This window comes from Rhipicephalus microplus, chromosome X (assembly GCF_043290135.1).
Source record: "Rhipicephalus microplus isolate Deutch F79 chromosome X, USDA_Rmic, whole genome shotgun sequence".
In the NCBI taxonomy this organism is placed as follows: Eukaryota; Metazoa; Arthropoda; class Arachnida; order Ixodida; family Ixodidae; genus Rhipicephalus; species Rhipicephalus microplus.
The window spans coordinates 128759244-128780595 of record NC_134710.1 but is presented as its reverse complement, the minus strand read 5'-3'; the positions used below and the strand labels follow the sequence as shown (position 1 = coordinate 128780595).

Sequence of the window (21352 nt, the reverse complement as noted above, 5' to 3'; positions counted from 1 at the left end):
TCTTACATGTAATGCCGCCTATGCAGAGGTCAGGGAATTTCACTTGAAATTGTCAGGGAAAACCTGGAAAAGTCAGGGAATCTTAAAATAATAATTTGCTAGACACCCTGATGCTAGAACCGGCTCATACTTTTAGCAAAACAGGTGAGGTGAGAGTTTGAAGTGCGCTGCTTTCCAGAATAAATTGTATTAGACCAGTTTGTATAAACTGTTCAGTATTGTAAAACTCTCTTACTTAACAATTTTGTCCTGTTCAAGTGACTGTTGGGCTAGTTTGACTTGCTTATGTCAAAGTGTCTTCATTCAATCCTCATTCAACCTTTTTTTTTTTTTACTTCATTTTTGTCTTCTAATTATACAGGTACAGTGTTTGTCAAAACACTCCTTCTTCCTTTGATCATCAAAGGCCAGAAAAACTCCATTCATATGAATAACAACCTTCCCCAGATGCAGCATTTGCAAGCCAAAATGACGGAGGCTAGAAACACAGGCAATCAACTTGAAGGTATATGCACTATGCAAACTATACTATTGGCAAACAGTACTTTTCTCCTAATATTTTTGTTTCACTAAGGAATGTTTACAGTTCTACAGAAATAATGGGCCAAATATCAAACAGTCTGTTAAAACACTGCTTCCTTCTTTTTTTTTTACATTTGATATACAGTTAAACCTTTTTAAGGGGCACTAATACAACAGAAATTTGGGTATATGAGACACCAGTGTGCCTACATTGAAAACCTGGTTTATAAAGAGACACTACAGCTCCTTGAGGCATGATTTATGATGGATTGTTTAAAGATGAGCTAAATTCATGCAACATAATCTGAAGGCACTTAGTATTACATGTCGAGCAATAAAAGCAGACAATGGGCTGTTTTGCAGAGCTTTCAGTATATTGTTAAATAGCATATAATGAATATCTAACCAGTCTGCCATCAGTCAATTGCAATTGCTTCATTAAAAGAATAAAATATTAGGCTCAAAATTTAAGCTTTGCCTTTAAGAGTTGAACACGATAGTGATAGCCTGTCCCTAGTGTGTGCTTCAAGCACTTAATGCATGAAATCATGAAATATTTGTTTAGCCACTCCAAGTCTGTATGATATCGTGCAACACCGATGTTTGCTTAGTTGCTATGCACTGGCTATGTGGCCTGAAACAGGGTGCGTGCAGGTCCTTTAATACCTTGAAAACCCTTGAATTCGAAAAATGCTTTTTCAAGGCCCTTGAAAGTCCTGAAATTTTTTCCCATCCTTGAAAATCCTTGAATTTCCTGAGCACTCCCAATCGACGTTACGGCCTTTTTTATGTGGTAGATTGGCATACCTACCAGGCCTCCCGGATTTGGACCAGTTCTTACGTTTGTATGGTTGTCGAGAAAATCTCCCGGAAATTCAAATTTCTGCGCGTGATCTGGCCGCATTGACAGAAACGCAGTCCAATCCAATTCAGGCTTTTTGCAAACCCATTGCATTTTATTATGAATGAATGTAGGAGGCGTTCATCTAAATGTACTGTAGAATCTCAATGATGCAAAACTAGCAGATATAGAAATTCGTGAAATTCCCCAGCCAAGTTTCACTATGTTCATTGGGCCAAAATTCAGATGTTTCGAGCTCTTTTTCTCATCACGGCGGGTAATATAAACTTTAGTGCCTAAACCGTGAATCGAAGGCCGAGAGCAGCGTGCTTGAAGCTTTGGAAGGACACATGCGGCCAGCACACGCACTGTCAGAACTGCAGTTATCATTTGCCACAACCGCTGTGTCGCTCTCGACACAATCATGTGTGGTGATGACATTACAGAACTCCGAAAGTACAGGTGCCTTCAACGCTTGGCCAGTTAAAGCGACGTTGCATTTCACAAACGGTGCGGACAAAATCGCTGCAGATGCAATCATAGATGGCAAAAAATGACATGGTTTTGAAGGTAGGTGTGCAGGCAGCGCACGTGGACTGAAAATAAAGCTACCGGTTTCAGCAACCGCTGTGTGTGAAACCGTAGTTGCGGACGCAGCAGCGGTAGAGGTAATAAAGATGTAAAAAAATGCTAAAATCGTTTTGGCATTCCTTTTCGAAGAGTAAGTAACATTGTTTCTGTCAATCTGGCTACTTTGGCTATACTTAGACTCTTAATCATCTTCGGTGCTGGCTCCTTTCCTTTTGGGCGAGCGGTGAAGCTAGTGAAGCTAAACTGAGCTCAAGTGCAGACTGGACATGTTTGTTTCAATTGCAGTATGCATGTGCTATATAAGTACAATAAAAATTAGTCAATTTTTAAAAATTTAAAGTAAAAAGTTTTCGATGTTACTGGGCCTAAGGAAATAGGCCGAATCATCTTCGGTGCTGGCTCCTTTCCTTTTGGGCGAGCGGTGAAGCTAGTGAAGCTAAACTGAGCTCAAGTGCAGACTGGACATGTTTGTTTCAATTGCAGTATGCATGTGCTACATAAGTACAATAAAAATTAGTCAATTTTTAAAAATTTAAGGCAAAAAGTTTTCAACGTTACTGGGCCTAAGGAAATAGGCCCAGTAACGTGTGGGCCTTTTGTAGTGGGTGACCGGCTTTAAACCATGAAGTCATTATGATGATCACATGGCCGTTGGCAATGTACACTTATACCACGCATCCTTACTGCAATATTTCTTGTTGTAGTGTGAATCATGTGTACAGGTTGTGTTTGTTTGTAATTTATGAAAGTTAATTTCACTGTATTTCAAAGCAGAAGTTATTTTCACTGTATTCACTAGCTGATACGTGGCTGTGTGGTAGAACACTCACCTGCCACGCAAACGACTTGACTTCAATCCCCACTCGGACCCAGAATTTTTTATTATTTGTTCTATTTGAATGTTTCTTGATTCTTCGTTATTGCACAAATGATGATCTTTTTCTCACAACCATTAATGTCGATACCGACGCCGGAATTTCTACGGAACGAGCTGTAATGTCGCATTAAAATGCATGGCCAGTTAATTTTTTGTTCTCATTTTGAGCAAAGAAAAATTACACTCCTGATTTTGGTCCTGGAACACAGCACGTCGAATGATTGTAGAACATAGTACTGTCACCAGCAAAGTGATCTGCCGTGACATGCCGCACAATGAAGTTCAATATCCACTAGTTGTCCACTCATGAAACCTGTACAAATGTGTGCACCGTGTTTCAAGCCATTTGAAGAAACGCGCGGCATGTGACAATGCACCTCCATAGTTGATGTGTACAATTGTTCACACCATCACTGAAAGAGATAAGAAACTAGACATGCTCCTTGGCACATGTGTATTGTGAAAAGGTTCATCCGTATTCTCACATATTCATCATTATTGAAATAATGTAAGAGTACAACAGATTGCAAGTGTTTTTCCTGTTCCTTACTGAGCCCACAAAATGTGAAATCCATGCCTGAATTTTTGTCATGAGTAAGGAGCACGAGGCACGTGCCGAAGCCCGAAGGTCTCTGAGTAGCAATGGCATGCGGAGCTGCGGAAAAGTACCTGATGGTGTGCAGTGCTCTTTCCTTTTCGTCTTGCGCATCTACCAATAACAGCTTGAGCAACCTTTCTTGCGTCTTGGTAACTGCTTCCACTTTTGAATACCTTTGAAGGTCTCTGCTTTCCCCTTTACTTTTTCGTGTTTAACCACGTGCCTCTGAGGCACCCTTATCGTCGTACTCCTCTCTGGTGTTTTCTCTTGTAATTTCAACGTGCTTTTTTCTTCAATATACAGGCTCATCAATGAAGCGCTATGCCCTGCCTCTTTAATGTCTAGAGGCATTGCAGTCTCTTTCTCCGTACCCCCTTCAACAACAGTGGCATACAGTTGCCTAACCGTTGCCTTGCTATCACTATCTGCAATGTCTGAGCTTTTTCTCTTTCCTTCACCACTTAGAAGCTTCATTTAATTTGCACAACACGCATTCACATTGTCCTTTGGCTCCACCTAATCCGAACACTGTAAGTTGAGCACAGGAATTTCTCTCTGTAAAACTTCTGTGGGCCTTATCTTATCTGTCCTAATGCTTCCTTTGGCTTGTGCCAATCGTATATTGTGCTCAAGTTCTTGTTTTTGTCGAACGTAAGCTCGCGAACATGCGACATACATCGCATGTTCGTGAGAGTCCTGTTAGTTCGTTCCGTCAGGCCGTTTGTTTGGGGATGATATGGCGTAGAGTGCCGAAAGCTTGAAGTGCATAGACGAAGCATCTCTTCTACGACGTCTGCAGTGAATTGTCGCCCACGATCACTGATAACAACTTTAGGAGGTCCATGTCGTAGAACCACAAAACGCAGCATGAATAAACACACGTCAGCTGCAGTTGCCGATGGTATAGCAGCCGCCCCGCCGCGATGGTCTAGTGGCTAAGGTACTCGGCTGCTGACCCGCAGGGCGCGGGTTCGAATCCCGGCTGCGGCAGCTGCATTTCCGATGGAGGCGGAAATGTTGTAGGCCCGTGTGCTCAGATTTGAGTGCACGTTAAAGAACCCCAGGTGGTCTAAATTTCCGGAGCCCTCCACTACGGCGTCTCTCATAATCATATGGTGGTTTTGGGACGTTAAACCCCACATATCAATCAATCAATGGTATAGCAGCTGTCTATACATACGACTATCCAGCGATTGCCATTAGAAGACCTCGAAAAGGGACCTAGAAGGTCAATCCCAACTTGCTCGAATGTAGTTCTAGGGGGTAGAATAGGATGAAGTCGCCCTGGAGGAGCACTGGTAGGGCGCTTGCGGCGTTGGTACTCGTTGCAACTAGAGACATACTGTTCCGTCGTCTGGCGCATTTTCGGCCAGTAAAATCTTTCTTGAAGCCGGCAAAGAGTTTTCGCTGTGCCTAGATGGCCGGACGTTGGGTCATCATGCATAGCCTGCAAGACGGAAACGCGAAGGCTCTTTGGAACCACGAGAAGATATCGTAAGCCGGTCGTAGCATAGTTATTTTTGTACACAAGTCCGTCGTGCATGCAGAAGCGAGTCGCCGATGGTTTTGACTCGGTAGGAAGGAGCTCCTGTATGGTGTGGTCCCTTTGCTGCTCAATCTTAAAGGCATTGGTATCAGGAAATGGCAGGTCCAATGGCGCGATGTAGGTGTCGAAGTTGCCCGCGCCGCAGTCCGTCGATGGAAGCGGTAGTTGCGAAAGACTATCTGCATCAGCGTGACGACATCCGCTTTTATAGAAAACTGTAAAGTCGTATTCCTGCAGACCGAGTGCCCAGCGCGCTAGTCGACCAGATGGGTCACGCAGATTGACCAGCCAGCAGAGCGAATGATGATCTGTCATGATGGTAAAGGGGCGTCCGTATAGGTAGGACCGGAAGCGCTGCACTGCGAAGACTACGGCGAGGCATTCTTGCTCTGTGACGGTATAGTTACGCTCGGACTTACTTAGAGAGTGACTTGCATACGCAACGACATGTTCTCTGGTATCCAAGCGTTGAACCAACACAGCGCCTACACCCACACCGCTAGCGTCTGTGTGAAGTTCTGTGGGAGCCAGAGGATCGAAGTGTCAAAGAATCGAATGGGATGTTAAAAGGAACTGCAACTCAGAAAAAGCAGACGTACATCCCGGAGTCCAGTCAAATGGCATGCCTTTCTGAAGCAGGCACGTGAGTGAGTGCGCGATATTGGCAAATCCAGGGATGAATCGACGGAAGTACGAGCAGAGGCCCAAAAAGCTGCGTAGTTCTTTCGCTGAGTGAGGTTGCTTGAACGCCTCCACTGCAGCCGTTTTTGCGGGATCCGGCCGTATGCCTTCTTTGTTCACCAAGTGTCCAAGGACGAGTGTTTGGCGCTCTCCGAAACGACATTTCTTTGAGTTGAGCACCAAGCGTGCTTTGCTTAGGCAGTTCAGCACGAGGTCGAGGCATGTGTTGTGTTCACAGAAAGTGCGCCCAAAAATCACAACGTCGTCTAGATAACACATGCATACTTCCCACTTTAAACCACGCAGAATGTTGTCCATGAAGCGCTCGAAAGTTGCAGATGCATTGCATAGTCCGAATGGCATCACATTAAATTCAAAAAGTCCATCTGGTATAACAAATGCCGTTTTCTCTTTATCTTCCTCGTGCATTGGAATCTGCCAATACCCTGACCTCAAATCATCAGACGAAAAGTAGGAGGCTGATGAAAGACAGTCTATAGCATCGTCAATACGTGGTAGTGGGTACACGTCCTTCTTTGTGATGGTGTTGAGACGGCGGTAGTCAACGCAAAGTCGCCGTGTTCCATCTTTCTTCTTGACCAATATTACGGGAGCGGCCCACGGACTGCACGATTCCTGAATCACATTCTTCTTTAGCATCTCGCCAACCTGTTCATTTATCACTGCGCGTTCCGAAGGCGATACCCGGTATGGCTTTTGTCGAAGAGGTCTATGGTATGCCGTATCTATGCAGTGCTTTACACAAGAAGCAGGGAATGACAGTGGAGCCTGTAGCTGTGCGAAATCGAAAAGACCAGCATGTTTGCGCAAAATACTCGCCAGGTCATTACGCTCATTGGTGCTAAGAGACTTGTCAATCATTGCCATTATGGAGGTGTCCCTGGCGTGCAAATGATTGGAATCGGGCTTATCCGGAGAATCACTGCTCTCTGCAAGGATGGCAAGGGAGAACACCTGATGTTGACGGATCCTAGCAAGTTATAGACCCTCTGGCAGTACCGAAGGTTCATTGGAGTTGTTGATCACCCACAAACCAGTATGCCCTTGCACAACCGACAACGTACAATAGGGTATTAGAACATTTTTCTTTATGCAGCTGAGGTCAATGGGCTCTACGGTGGCATCAAATGTCCTCTCAGTTGCAGGGGAACTGACGGCAGGAACACACTTGGGAGATAAGGGTGGTACAGTTGTGTCCATGGACACGCAAAGGGTGCTTTCCATACAGGGCGGGCTTTCCATAAACGCTACCGGAACATTTGAATCTACTGTAATCTCTCCTGTGCGGCAATCAACAGTGGCACCACAAAGATTCAGGAAATCAAGTCCTAGAATTACATCATGCGTTGAATGAAAGAGAACAGCAAAATCAGCGATAAAATTCTGGCCACCCAAACTAACCGTCACTGAGCAAACACCAACAGGTTGTAAGACATCTCCGCTCACTCCACGAAATGTATCAGCACGGTCCCAACGGAACATGACCTTTCGTCCAAGAAGGCGTTTGAATGCTAGACTCATCACTGATATGGTTGCACCTGTGTCCACTAAGGCCATTGTTGAGGCACCGTCGATTAGCACACAAACCTTATTTCGAAACATGCAAATTAAAGGAGGCATTTCTGTGGAAATCAAAGACTGTCCAGCGACCTCACTTCCAACGGTCGCGCCAAATAGTTTTCCGGAGGCGGCGAAGGGTAGCGGCGCCTAGGAGACGGCGACCGATTGGAGCGAGGGGCTGGCGGGGTTGTCAGACTGCGGTCAGAGGCCAGAGAACGGTGTCGCAGCGACCTTGGTATCTCGTGGGACTCGCTTCCAGGGGACGTTGGTGTTCGTGCAAAGCCAGACAGGTGGGATCTCGGTGAGCGGTCGCACCTTGGCGGCTGCCGGTAGTTGCAGTACCTGGCAATGTGGCCTTCGACGCCACAGTTGTAGCAGACGGGCAGGGGTCGTTCGCCGAACCACTGCTGAGAGCGCTCCGCTGTGTAAGGTCGCCTACCCGAACGGAGTGGAGCAGCTTGCTGAACGGGAACTGCCCGCCTTTGTGGAGCGGGGCCGGTACGAAGGCATCAGTCATACCGCTGGTCAGGCGCAAATGAGTCTCGGCGTGGCCAGGAATTTCCAGCTTCACTAAAGTCCGTCGCACATACCGATGGTGGCAGAGAAGCGAATGGCGCCGGGTAGTAGGATGAACAGGTAGGCGGATGATGGATGGTGTCGTCGGCCAGTGTGTCTTGTCGCTGGAGCTCTTCGCGCACTATTGCCCTGATAGTAGCGGCAAGGTCGGCAGGCGGGCTTGCGTCTCAACGCTGGCGACCGTTGTGACATTTGCCAGCCTACCAAATTTCGGGGCAATACGATGGGTCTTCAGCTTCTCGAAAGTACGGCATTGACGTTGGACGGCGGATACGGAAGTAAGGTCTTCCCTGCCTATCAAAAAATTGTAGACGTCCTCTGCTATACCCTTCAGAAGGTGTCCGACCATGTCCTCTTCAGACATACACGGGTCTAAGATCTTGCAGAGCATCAGAATCTCCTCTATGTAGGTGGTACACGTTTCTCCAGGAGTCTGGGCTCTTTGAGCCAACGTGCGTTCCACGCTTTTCTTTTTCTTGAGTCACCGAAGCATTTCTTGAGTTCTTCGGCGAAACGATCCCACGTTGTTAAGGAATCTTCGTGGTTTTCGTACCACATCAAGGCGGTTTTCGTGAGAAACAGCGCGACATTTCCCAGTTGGTCGGTGGGATTCCAGCCGTTGTACAGGCTCACCCTTTTGTAGTGTGTCAGCCACGCATCCATATCTTCCCCTGCTCTTCCCGCGAACGGGCGGGGTTCTATATAGCAATACCGAGGTGCAGCCGGCACTGACCTTTGCGTCGTTGAGGAGCCGTGACCTTCACTCTCGGTCATGATGGTTGTTGTCGGTGGCAGACCAGCAAGACGACGGCTCCGGCGAAGTTCAAACAGCTGTGGCTCCGTGGTTCGTCGATGTGCTGTACCCCGCACCTCCACCACTCTGTTACGTTTAATAATGTAATTATTACGCTGAGGCGTACTGGTAGACTTCAAGGGGTCATGCACCGGAGGCCTACCTCGCGGAGGCCATGCACCGGAGGCCTACCAAGGGGTCATGCACCGGAGGCCTATCCGCCTGTTTCCCGCTACCCACCGGCTCATACCCAAATCACATATGCAGTAATAATATGTAAGAAATATTATGAAATTTGCTTTGTGTAAGGCAATGCTGTTAAAAAATCAAACTCGTCATCCCACGGCATGAGTACACCATGTTATGCATTAAATCACATAGATGTGTGCCTTCCAACTGTTTTCACAAATACCCTTTGGTAGGTTCCAGTTTTGCAGCATAAATTCACGTAAAAGTATTTCAAAGTATGTACAGTCATCAAATCAACTACAAAAGTTTACGAACCACGCAAGCACGAGGCCAAAAGCCTCTTTGTAACATTTCTGCTACATAAGCAGTGATCGACAGCAGTGCTGTGCCCAAGATACATCCATTGCTTAATCGATGGCCTAGATATTTGACCGTTGGAACGAATATTTTCCACCTTTCACTTAACGCGAGTTGCTCTTTGGCAGCCGTGGCTATGTGCTTCTGTCTCGAGAGCAGTTTATCAGCGTAACTGTCAAGTTGCAGTCTTTCTCGCTAAGTGGTATCTACCCATAAAGCATGACATAATAGCTTTGATTATATTATAAAAGTACAATAGTGACGTGCATACCACAGGTAAGCACATTGTATCAAAACAACTAACAGTGTACAGCGCGGCAGAATAAAATTGATATGGCTTATATACCAAGAAAATGTGTTTCTGGTCCAGCAGTGCAATCGATGGTAGATGGCAGCCTGCTAGGTAGTGCAGATAGGCAGTTTGGCGTGCCCTGTGTGGTCTGTAAACTTTGTGGTCGACTGTATTTATATGCAACAAACACTGTAAACCATTAAATTCATTGGTGCTTTTGCTAATAACTACGGATGGAATAGGCCAGTGGTGCTTGAAATGATTACCTATGTTCATGTCTAAAAGAGTTTATAGTTCTATTAATTTATTTTAAGGCAAAAGCCTTTAACATCTTATGCCCACGTCCATCCTTTCATCTGTCCATGCCCTGTCACAGTGTCGGGTTGCGGCCAGAGCGCCAACAGATGATGATAGCATTGCACTATACAGTGCCCGTGCTTTGCTAGCGTAGCAAAGCTATGCCCTGCATGCCGACTCATGCAAGAAGGAAGACGCGCACACTTTGTTTCATTCTGACTGACCCCATCTCAATAAGCACAGCCTTTTGCTGAACACACTTTGGAATTTACAAATTCTCCTTTAATTTTTAAAAGCTTCCACTTAATAAAGAATCCGAACGGAAGCTGACAGATGTAAACACGTAGCGGGACAAGCAGAATGAACATAGAAAGTGCCTCAGACAAGCTGATCATCGTGACAGCAGGACCTGTCATTGCCTAAGGCGCATTGTCATCCAAGGAGTGTTATTTTTAAGGGTGCTAGTAATGTGCAGTGGTGGCTTGTCTCTCTGCCGGTTATCATCGTCTTAAAAGAAAAAAAAATATATCTATAAAGCATAACAGTGTATCTCTTGACCCATTTAGAGTAAAGTTGCAGTGATGCTAAGGAATCTCATCTCTGAGATAAGGTGAGCTTTAAATGTAGTGGAGGGAAGAAAAAAAAAAGAAGAAAAAAGAAAAGACTGAGAGATAAAAAGGAGGGAGGTGTAGTGGTACAATAAAGCTGGAGCCACCCCAGACACCTTGGTTTGTGTCTATGGCAGCTCTCGCTTTGTTGTACTGCTCCTACCTTTTTTCTTTTAACGCGATAGTGTTAAAGAGCTCATTTAGCAGAAATACCCCTGTTGGCGTCGTTGGTTGTGTGTGAAATATCATCATCTTATGTGTGATTGAAAAATCGTGAATGAGGCAAATAAAATAAATAAATGGTAAAAAATCCTGAAACAGAGTGAGGATCGAACCAGGGTTGTTTGAGTCTAAGTGGGGATCTAACCCTGGTTGTTTGTGTGGCAAACGGATGCTTTACCACACGGCCACGCCTCTGCTTGTGAAAACAGCGAAAAGAACTTTCTCTGCTTGGAAATGCAGTGAAAGTAGCTTTCATGCTTCACAAACACACGTGTCCTGTATACATGCTTCATAATGCAACATGAAATATTGCTGTAATAATGCGTGGTACAAGCGTCCATTGCCAATGGGCATCAGAATATGTGATTATCATAACGGCTCCGTGATTGAAAGCCAGTACCCCACTACAAAAGCCACACAGGCTACTGCGCCTATTTCCTTAAGGCCACGTAGTGGGTAGATAGCAAATTCAAAAAGGTTTCATGCACTAAGTGTTTAAAGTACGCACTAGGAACAAGATGTTAGTATCACGTTCAACTCCTAAAGGTGAAGCTTTGGGATCCCCTAATTTTTTTCTCTTTCCTTGCTTTTTTTTTTCCTCTCCCCTCGCCTTTTCACCTCCACCGTAAATATTTCCTCATGACAGACATAAAACGTGCATACAGATAAGGGAAAATTGGAAATAGGATATAGTGAAAATTTAGTGCAAAGCATAGATTACATATTGAATGGAGTCATGTTAAGAGATGAAAATGTTATTTCATAAAAAAAGATAATTTTTATTCCTTTGTGCAGAAATTGTGGCTTAGATATGTTGCTTTACTTTTATGAATATTTGCCAGTGAAGAGCAGTTTAGCTCTTTCAAGGCTCTTAGTGAGTATAGTCATGATAAAATCTTTCAAACAAAATGACCAATAACTATGTCGTCATCAACAAAAATTGGTCGTGCATGAAACCAATGAACACTATACTCGCCACACTTGTGTTTCTTGACGCTAAATGGTCCCACTTGTTCATGTTAAGATATTCGTGTCCTGGCTTTCATTTTATTGCAGTTTTTCATTCTATTGCTGTGCAGTTAAGCCACCTTGATTGATGTTTTTCTACGTAATTAGTCAAATGAAGGAATGCCGCTGCATTGAAAGAATAGTATCGTTTTCTTCAGAAAGAAAAAGCTCTACAAACGAAGTCAAAAACTTTTTCAGTGATTTTGGCAACTTTTTTTTTCTTTTGGTTATGAAGGGGTTAAATCATCAGGGTGTACTAAATAACTTTCTGGGGCATTTCTAATGAACTAGCTTCACTTTTTGCTTAGTAGGAGGGGCATGCATTGTCAGTTCATAACTTCGTGGCTCCAGAACATCATTGCCATAGCTGTTATGTGTAACACTTTGTCTGGCTCACTTGGCCATCCATTGTGATTTTTTTGCTACTGTGTCTTAATCTTGATTCAGGGTCTTTAATTAGCTTTTTTTTTTTTCTCTCCTTTTAGCTGCCCGTCTTGCTAATGAATTGATGATTTTCATGAAAGAGAAAAATGTAAACCCCTTGAAGAGTATGGTCATACCATTAGCTCAGGTATGTGCCGCTTTATTAGCTGGAATTTTGAGGGGTTTTGCAAATGATAGCTTTTGTGAATCGGATATCGCATTATTCGCATTTCTTTTCAACTTCTGTCACAGGCTCCAGTGTTCATCAGTTTCTTCTTTGCCTTACGGGGAATGGCTAACTTGCCCATGGAAAGCTTCAAGACTGGTGGAATTTTGTGGTTTACTGACCTCACTGTGCCAGATCCTTTCTACATCCTACCATTGATCACCAGTGTGTCGCTGTTCTGCACTCTTGAGGTGAGCTGCTTGTTTCACCAAGTCGTTGACATGCATGGGAGGAAACATGGTTTTAATGCACTGGTGCCTGTGTGGCCAGCACTCATTAGTAGAATTTATATTTATATATTGTAATACCACTTAAAAATTTTAATCCGTGCTTTTTGTTACAGTGGCTTCAGATGTATTCATCATTATTAGTGTACTTGAAATAGTACTTAAGATCATACTGAGCCAAGGAAAACAGTGTCCTAATCGTCATAACACTGCCATTGCTTTTTTTCTGCAGAACCGTTAGTTAAAACTGCTATGAATGGCTCAGGTTGCTCAAATGATCTAGTGTGCATTAACTCAAGGGGAGATACTACTGGAAAAAACTTTTTTTTTGCATCTGTAGCCTGGGGCACAGCAAATTTTGCTGCTTACATAGTTTTTTAGGCTTACTTCCAAATATTCAGTTAGTTTTATAGTAAGTTACATAGTTTTCATTCTGTGTCTTGTTAATGTGTAAAATATAGCTCTTTTTTGGACATACTTTTTCTGCCACTAAATTTCTATATCATTTAGGCTTTCATGGCTCATGTTCTCCCACAAAAAGAAGGGGGGGGGGGGGGGAGAGGAAAGAAATGTTGCATGATCAGCTCAAATGTGCGCCTGCAGAAAAGAAAGATGTGCTTCACTGCAGTACAGTGGTGACACACACGCAGCATGTCGCCTCCTTGCAGCGTCAGTGCGTCATGATGCGACCATTGGCCTATTCTTTCCAATAAAATAAAAAATTTAACACTGGTTAATGTGATGGAATTCATTTTCTCATAGGCTGTGGAAAGTCGCCTTTGTGTTACCTTAGTATAAATGAATATTCAGGGTGTCTACCAACCTGGAAAACCCGGAAAAGTCAGAAAATTATGACCCTTCTGGAGAAGTCAGGGAATTTCAAAAAATCTGGCCTGGTCATGGAAACTGACTGTAGCCTGTGCGACCATCACAAAAATAAGCATTGCCATATCTACAACTACAGGGAACAGCTAAAAGTTGTGTTAAAAAAAAGCAGTGTGCATTTGTTGCTTCTTAGTGAAGACGCGAAAGGATACACCAACAAAAAAAAATAAAAAGTTTACTGAGATTATGGCACCCGCTATGGGAGCCTTGTTCACAAAAAATAGCCATAAGAAAGGCACAGCATCCCACTACAGTTCTTTTACTCTGGGACCCTCGTCTGTATATTTGTTGATCTTATTTCATTTTAGAAAACAATAAACTGAAAATGAAAAAATGAAATAAAGCACGCCTAAGTATGTGACGTAAGCACCGGAAGTACATTGTTGGAAGCGTCCTATCACTCCTGTTCAGCATATGTGCAGTTGTCTGCATGTGCTGGTATTTCCTTTGGCCAGAACATGCACACTTGACCAGTCAGTTTGGTGGCCTGTAAAATCCAGGGCATATTAGGTCACATAGTTTCCTGACGTCATTCGGGTTTTGTAGATGGTCGATTTTGGGTTATAATGTATGAGAAGGGGGGAGGGGTTGACTCTTTCCTTGAAATCAGTGGTCTCACCGATGTACTGGTTGTCACAATTGTGGCAGCATAAAGTAAAAAAGACAGTGCAAATTTTCGCCTGGCGACTTGTCCTTCACGTTGTCTAAAGCGTTCCCTAGCTTCCATATTCATACATACACTATGTTGAGGTCTGTTGCTTCAACATATCATGCAGCATATCTCACTTTCCAACCACAGCATAATTCACATCATTAAATTTGTGCATGTTTGTCTTGACCATGATTTGGTTCAACTTGAAGGCCTTTTGGTTTGGCTAGGACTGTCATTAGCAGAGGCTTGCTGGTCTTTGTCATGCTTTTTATTAATATTATTACCGTAATTACTAGACTCTAACGTGCACCTTTTTTCCGGTTAAGCGAGTTCATAAATTCCATGCGCGTTAGAATTGAGTACGAACAAAAAAAATTACGGTCAATCTATTGCCATCGGCAAATCCAAAATGGCCGCCCCCTACGTGCGTCGGCATGGCGCGTCGGCCATTTCTGCCTATGTGTTTCCCATCTGCGGCACTTCGTACGTGTGCTGAGGAGTTTGTCATCTAGTAGTGCATTAGCATCGACGGCGTGGTAGGGCCGACTCCAAAAACTCGAGTGCACCACGATGCCGCTTTTAAAAGAAAAGTCATCGCGTGTGCAGAAACGGACGGAAATCGGGCCGCATCGCGGTCGTTAGGAGTTCTTGAAACGTGCGTGCGGGACCGGAGGAAACAAAAGCAGAAGATTGTCGACAGCAAAGCTTCACGCAAAGGCTTCAGTGGACCACAGCAGGGTCGGTTTCCGCAAATTAAAGAGCTGCTCGGCGAGTATGTGCTTGAGCAGCGAGCGGCACAGCGGCCCGTGACGACAGAACTGCTTCAAGTGCAAGCTGTGCAATTAGTCTTAGATAAAGGTCTAATGCGGAGCCAGTTTAAAGCGAGCAGGTGCTGGCTAACTAACTTTATGAAGAGGAAAGGCTTTTCCCTCCGAAGGGGAACATGCATATGCGAAAAGTTTTGCGGAGGAGTATGATGAAAAGCTTCACAGTTTTCAGAGGTTCGTCCTAAACTTGCGGCGCAACAACGGCTACCTGCTTGGGCAAATCGGGAATGCCGATCAGACGCCTCTTTACTTTGACATGCCTGGCACCACAACCGTCGAGAAGAAGGGGGCGAAGCAAGTTCGCGTGCTGACATTGGTCCATGGTTAACTATAGTGATGGCAATGCTCTGTTACACGTCAGATGGGCACAAGCTTCGCCCGTACCTCATGTTTAAATGGAAGACGCTCCAGAAAGGAGTCGTTTTGTTGAGTGGCGTGATCGTGCGGGCCAGCGAGAAAAATGGGTGCACGTTGCAATCGATGTCTTACGGTTTTTTTTTTTTCTTTTCGCGGTGGAAATCGGGTGCGCGTTACAATCGAGGGCGCAGTAGAACCAAGTAAATACGGTACTACTACTACTACTACTACTACTACTACTACTACTACTACTACTACTACTACTACTACTACTGCTACTGCTACTACTACTACTACTACTACTATCATCATTATAATTGGCGATGCGACGGCCAACGTTCTCGACACACTTATCGCTGGTAGCTTGTGTTTCAGGGGTAGAGTTTGGGTAACTTCATCTAAATTTTTATTTCAGTTTTTTGAGATGGTATTAATTAATCTGTGATTGCCTTTTAGCCTTATATCTAGCCTGTATGAATATTCGAATGCTTCAAATATTCAAACAAATAGAGTATTTGAATTAACTTCGATTAGAATTTAAGTTATCAAATATTTCGAAGTATCTGAGAGGAACGATTAGGTCAATATTATTTCCCATGTAATTGCTTGTAAGGGCGGTTTCATTGCAGTGTAGTGGTGCAAAGCCATTTCTTCAGGGGAAATTTGCTCTGCCACGAAGCCCCACTTCAAATTAAAAGGAGCCCTGCAACACTTTTTCAGCATGATCAGCAAACGCTACCAATCGGTAGTTGAGGCTACCAAGAACACGTGAACTAAATATTATAGCACAGCACGTGACCTAGGATTCACAATAAATTCTCAGTCGGGTAAAAATTGCTCTCTTCTCTCGGCAAATGATGCCACAATGTCACTAATCGCTCGTCACAGCCATTGTACCAGCCATTGGCTGATTTGAGAAGGGGTTGCTCGATTGTCACTGGAGCTCCGCGGATGGCCACACCGCCCCAGTAATGAGGCACAATTACACTGAAAAGCCGTGTATTCAAAGAAAAAAAAGAGAAAGAATGCTGAAGGTCACGACGCGCACGTCATGTATTTTCTTTCCCTATGCCATCTCTCCCGGCTCTGCTTCAAGCGCTTTTGCGGTACAAGAAGAGAGAATGCAATTGCATGTGGAAAATCGCAAAACTCCACTCATACTGAACAGATTCTAAAAATTTTGGCGGCGGTTAATTCTTGAGGAAATCGGCTTCTTTAGTGAATCCATTCCATGGCTACTTGAAAAGCTGTTGAAAAACCTTTTAAATGAACTTATGATCCTCAAATTCATTGATAATTTTTTTAAGCTTAAGCGCTTGTTTCGCTGGCTTGTACACTCTCCTGTAATGAATAATGTTACGTATTTTACAGGTTATCACTTGCATTCTGCTGAAAGTGAAATCCTGCTACTTATCAAAGTTGTTTCGACTTCCTTTAAACAGGAAACAAAAAAGAAAGCACTTGTATAGAGGCCTTATTTCAATTAAAAAATATGTATATTGTGCAGGTTAAACAGCTCATGATAAATATGCCCATTTTTCTTTGTACGCCATACATTCTATTCGAATTACATTCGAAATTATTCGACCAAAATCGCTATTGGCTTCGAATTTACTTCAAGCTTAAAATTCAATATTGGCACAATCCATAGAAGAGTACACAAACGAAGTTAACCCGCCGGCATCTGTGATAAATCTATGGAATGGGGGGAGCTGTTGCACCCTGACAGATTTCTTCTTGCCAGCCCATGTCGAAACGTCATCACTTTGAATGGTAGCCCTAGCTTTCATTGGAGGCATCTGAGGACTTTGTCGAATTCTAAGTGTCAGAGCCCAAAGGAACAAAACATTACCATGGATGTGCTCGTTGCGAAAAAAAAAAAAGAATGAAAGAAAGAAAACAATGCAGTAAGGTTCCGTTCCTGCGACAATGTTAATCATTGTTCAATGCAGCCCCGCCGCGGTGGTCTAGTGGCTAAGGTACTCGGCTACTGACCCGCAGGTCGCGGGTTCAAATCCCGGCTGCGGCGGCTGCATTTTCGATAGAGGCGGAAATGTAGGCCCGTGTGCTCAGTTTTGGGTGCACGTTAAAGAACCCCAGGTGGTCGAAATTTCCGAAGCCCTCCACTACGGCGTCTCTGATAATCATATGGTGGTTTTGGGACGTTAAACCCCACATATCACTCAATCAATTGTTCAATGCAAGGTGCATGGAATATGCGAGTAGTAGTGTTTTTTTTTTTGAAAAGTAGTATATGCAAAAGGTGTGCAATTTAAGTAGGGGTGCAAATCAATAGTAAATACAGTAATCCTTGTCGCATTAGATCTAATCCAATCCACATCTCAAGTGGCATGGGTCATAACCATTATAGTGAACTAGAATATATTCCAGTGCCATAACAGACTGGGCTCCGGCGTCCTCCTTTTACACAGATGCAACGAGATGGTGCCACTTCTACATTTTCTAGCAGCCATGGCTGCATTGTAGGACTGTCGTGGGCTCCTTTAAACTTTTAGCTGCAGTTCATTTTAACTCATGTGTTTGCTTTCTGGTTCTTTCAAACATTAAACAGCCAACTTACTCTCTCACTGAAAGGTTTCAGTTTGGCCAGATATACATATTTTTTCATATTCACTGCTCAGAAAATTCCGTGTACTTTTGGTATATTTGTTTACTTATTTTATAGGAGCACCTGACTTTTTTCTATCACTTGAGGGTCTGTTTCCAGTGCACAGAGCTTTCCAAGTAGCAGATGTAAAGGTCATGCATGGAATTTGCTTCAGATCATCATGGAAAACCTGGAAAAGTTGACACCCTGATAGTACCTATCTTTGCAGAGAATGCCAAATTTTAGTTCATTGCATGGGTAAAAATATTCAAAAAGTAAATGACCCTATTAAATTTATAAATGATGGCCCTATTCAAAGTTTTTTTTTCTTCAATTTCTTCTTTTAGTATTGCCTGAGCACAGCAGTACACATATGTGCCCCTACTTATGCCACGTTGCAAAGGCAGTGATATATACATGTACCATTTTTTTTTCGAAATCTGTTCTGCAGACTTTCTCAAACATGGTGGCAAACATTTTCTCAAGTGAATATAAATGTTGTTCTGCTGATTTTAAATGAAAATTTTTATTTTGAATGTAGAGCCTCACAATGTATTGAAGACCAACCAGATGGTCGAAATTTTCGGAACCCTACACTACAGCATCCCTCTCTATCATATCGTGGTTTTGGGACTTAAAACCCCAGATATTACTATTACACGATACGAATGTATGACATAATTCTAGCTACTATAGTCTCTTTTCTGCATACAGCCAGCAGGGAACTGATTATTTAGTGTGCATTAAGTGCCCAAATATCTATACACGAAAGGGTGTGCACAGAAAGAAGGAAGAGGCAAAAATGTTGGATACTTGTAGTGAGTTATTCAAAATGTGTATAGGGGTGCTGGTCTGAACATTGTCAAATACCGCCCTCGTGTTGAATTTATTGTTGCGTTTCCAACCAAAGAAACTAACAATGATTTGGGCCAATGAAAGCTGGCACGCCCCATATACCCTCTCCCTTTATGATACCTCTGGGCTGTAGATTTATGTTATGAATTGTTTACAATGATGCTTTCCAGGGGAAACAGTTGTCTGCTCCAGTCAATTTAGAAAAATGTCAAACAAATTAGCAGTAAAACAACTACTTTGCATTAATTACTTTTCTTAACAAACTATTATATTATCATATTTTTCATCCCATAGGGCAAGTACATTTATTAAAATTGTTCACATATAATTCAAAAAAACATCACCCCAGATCGGGTTTATAATAGTAAGTACACTCTATGTCACTCGCAACTCGCGTAAAATGTTTTAACTGACGGCAGTAATGTAGTTTAATGTCGAGAGTCTTGTCTGGTTGGGAATATTTGTGGTAAATGAGACAGAATAGACATTGACTAAGAATAAAAAGAGTAAACTTAATGTTTCATCTGCATTGCAACAAAGGCTCTCCTGATAGAGTTATGGTTTTAAGCCCTTTGTTAGTGCTTATTGCATTTGATGATCATTGCTGCTTGCCATCAGTCATGCTTCTGGGTTTCATCCTGTACAGTGTTTCAGCTGAGAAAAACAATTCAGCTCACACGTTCAGAAAATATTTAAAGATTGCTATACACACTGAAGAGTTGCAAGAGTGGGAAAGCCAAATGTACTAGACGAGGCAGAGTGGAATTTTTTGCTATATGGTTGTCCCATTTTTTGTGCTGTAAAACACTGCAACACCAAGTCAATTGACAAAGAAGTATGTTGTTGAATGTTTGGCAATCATCTCAGCCCTACTAATTGCCTAGGTGAGCTGCCCCTGTGCTTAGCTAGGGCTTAACGCTTTCCTCATTGCTGTAAAATTAAACGATTTTCTGTAGGGTACACTAGATATTTTTTGTGAAGGAGCTAAAGTACATACTATTTTATATAATTTATTAAAGTAGAATATAAATGAACTTCTCCTAAATACAAGTTTTATTAATGAATGAGATCCATGTTTGCAAAGACATGCCTTTATCTTCTAAAAAAGTATTACAGAAATTGTGAGAGATGCAAAATGTACTGCCTATTTATCCCTGAAAAATTCAAACATCTTCGTTAATCAGAAAGGACCTTCCCAGCAAAAATCTTACTATAAGCACTACAATTGTGTCTTGTGGCAGAGCTGTCCCTTGATGTAAAGCATAGTGTTATGTCGCATGTCTTACTATAAGCACTACAATTGTGTCTTGTGGCAGAGCTGTTCCTTGATGTAAAGCATAGTGTTATGTCCCATGTCTTGTTGTAAACTCCTGTTTCTGCTTGGTTTTCTTGTCACACTGCCATTTCTTAAAGTTTCTTTTTTTTTTTTTTTTTCGTTTCCATCCTGGTATGGTGCTGAAACTCAAAATGAGACTGCCCGAAGCAGAAAGCAAAGCTGACTGATGCTTCGAGCTGGTTTGTATTGTCATGGCTCTGAGAGTTGATTGCTGCTGCTCGTTAATTTGTCAGCAACAAACGTGCCAGAATTCTCTATGTCTACAATCTTTAGAAGTGTGTGCGTGCCACGTGTGGCGGCAGCCATTTTCACTTTCCACTTAGACAATTGCGGAATTTCCGAGTCCTTCCAAAAATCAGTGTTATGTCGAAAAAAAAACTATATACCAAAGAAAACTACAGTGCTCCTTCACTATGGATAGCTCAGTGTGTCCATAAAAGGAGCAGAATGTTTCAAAAGCGCCTGCCACGGTGGTTTAGGGGTTATGGTACTTTAGTGTTGACCTGCAGGTCACGGGATTGAATCTTGGCCGTGCTGGCTGCATTTTCGACGGAGGCGAAAATGCTCGAGGCTGGTATACTTAGATTTAGGTGCACTTTAAGAAACCCCAGGTGGTTAAAATATTTGGAGCCCTCCACTAAGGCATCTCTGATAAGCTTATAGTGGTTATTTAGGACATTAAACCTCAACAATTATTATTAAATACAGAGTACTTTGAGTGTTTCTCTGTAAGTATCTGTCTGTCTGTCTAATATTTCTATATATCCATCGATTCATCCATCCATACCTCCGTCAGCCCGCCCGCCTACACCTTGAAGCTCTTGTGATCGCCACCTAAACTTGAGGTAGACCAAAATTAGTATGGGAGGTTATGAAGGTGTCACAATTATGTCTGGCTGGTCATGGCAATGCATGAATACTGTGAAAATCCTGTCGTGTACATCGTCTCACCTTTTGCTCCAGACACATGTGGCACACACCTGTATACCATGGGCCACGGTATGTTGGTATATACCATAGATTATTGGCAGTTTATATTTAGCCAAAAATGGCAAAAGCAGACACTAGTAATTTATATGTGAGAGCTGTAAGAAATGCTGGCATCAGCAGCATTGACCCAGTGAATGCAAAGAACAAATATCAAGCTTCCAGCAGTAATTGAACCCCAGCATTCTGCATGGCAGTAAAGTATCCTACCACAGAGCCAAGCCAGTTCTCAGAACTGCTTTGGAAAATGACCTATGCAGATGTAATGTTGGTGAAGCGTCATTTGGTGTTGCAATGGGGCCTATCTAACATGGTAAAAATTACATATGTACTCCTATGATGCCAGTATCACGTCTGGTTAATATCAATTGTAGCTGAGCGCCATCCTTT

At 43.1% G+C, this 21352-nt stretch overlaps 1 protein-coding gene across 1 annotated transcript in view; it reads left to right on the top strand.

Annotated features, from left to right (window-relative positions):
* Positions 1–21352, top strand: part of OXA1L (OXA1L mitochondrial inner membrane protein) — a 55485-nt gene that overhangs the window by 19922 nt on the left and 14211 nt on the right. Inside the window, exons 4-6 of the mRNA XM_037427711.2 lie at positions 362–505; positions 12065–12150; positions 12255–12419. Of these exons, the coding sequence (XP_037283608.1) occupies positions 362–505; positions 12065–12150; positions 12255–12419 (395 nt within the window). The remainder of the gene's footprint in view (positions 1–361; positions 506–12064; positions 12151–12254; positions 12420–21352) is intronic.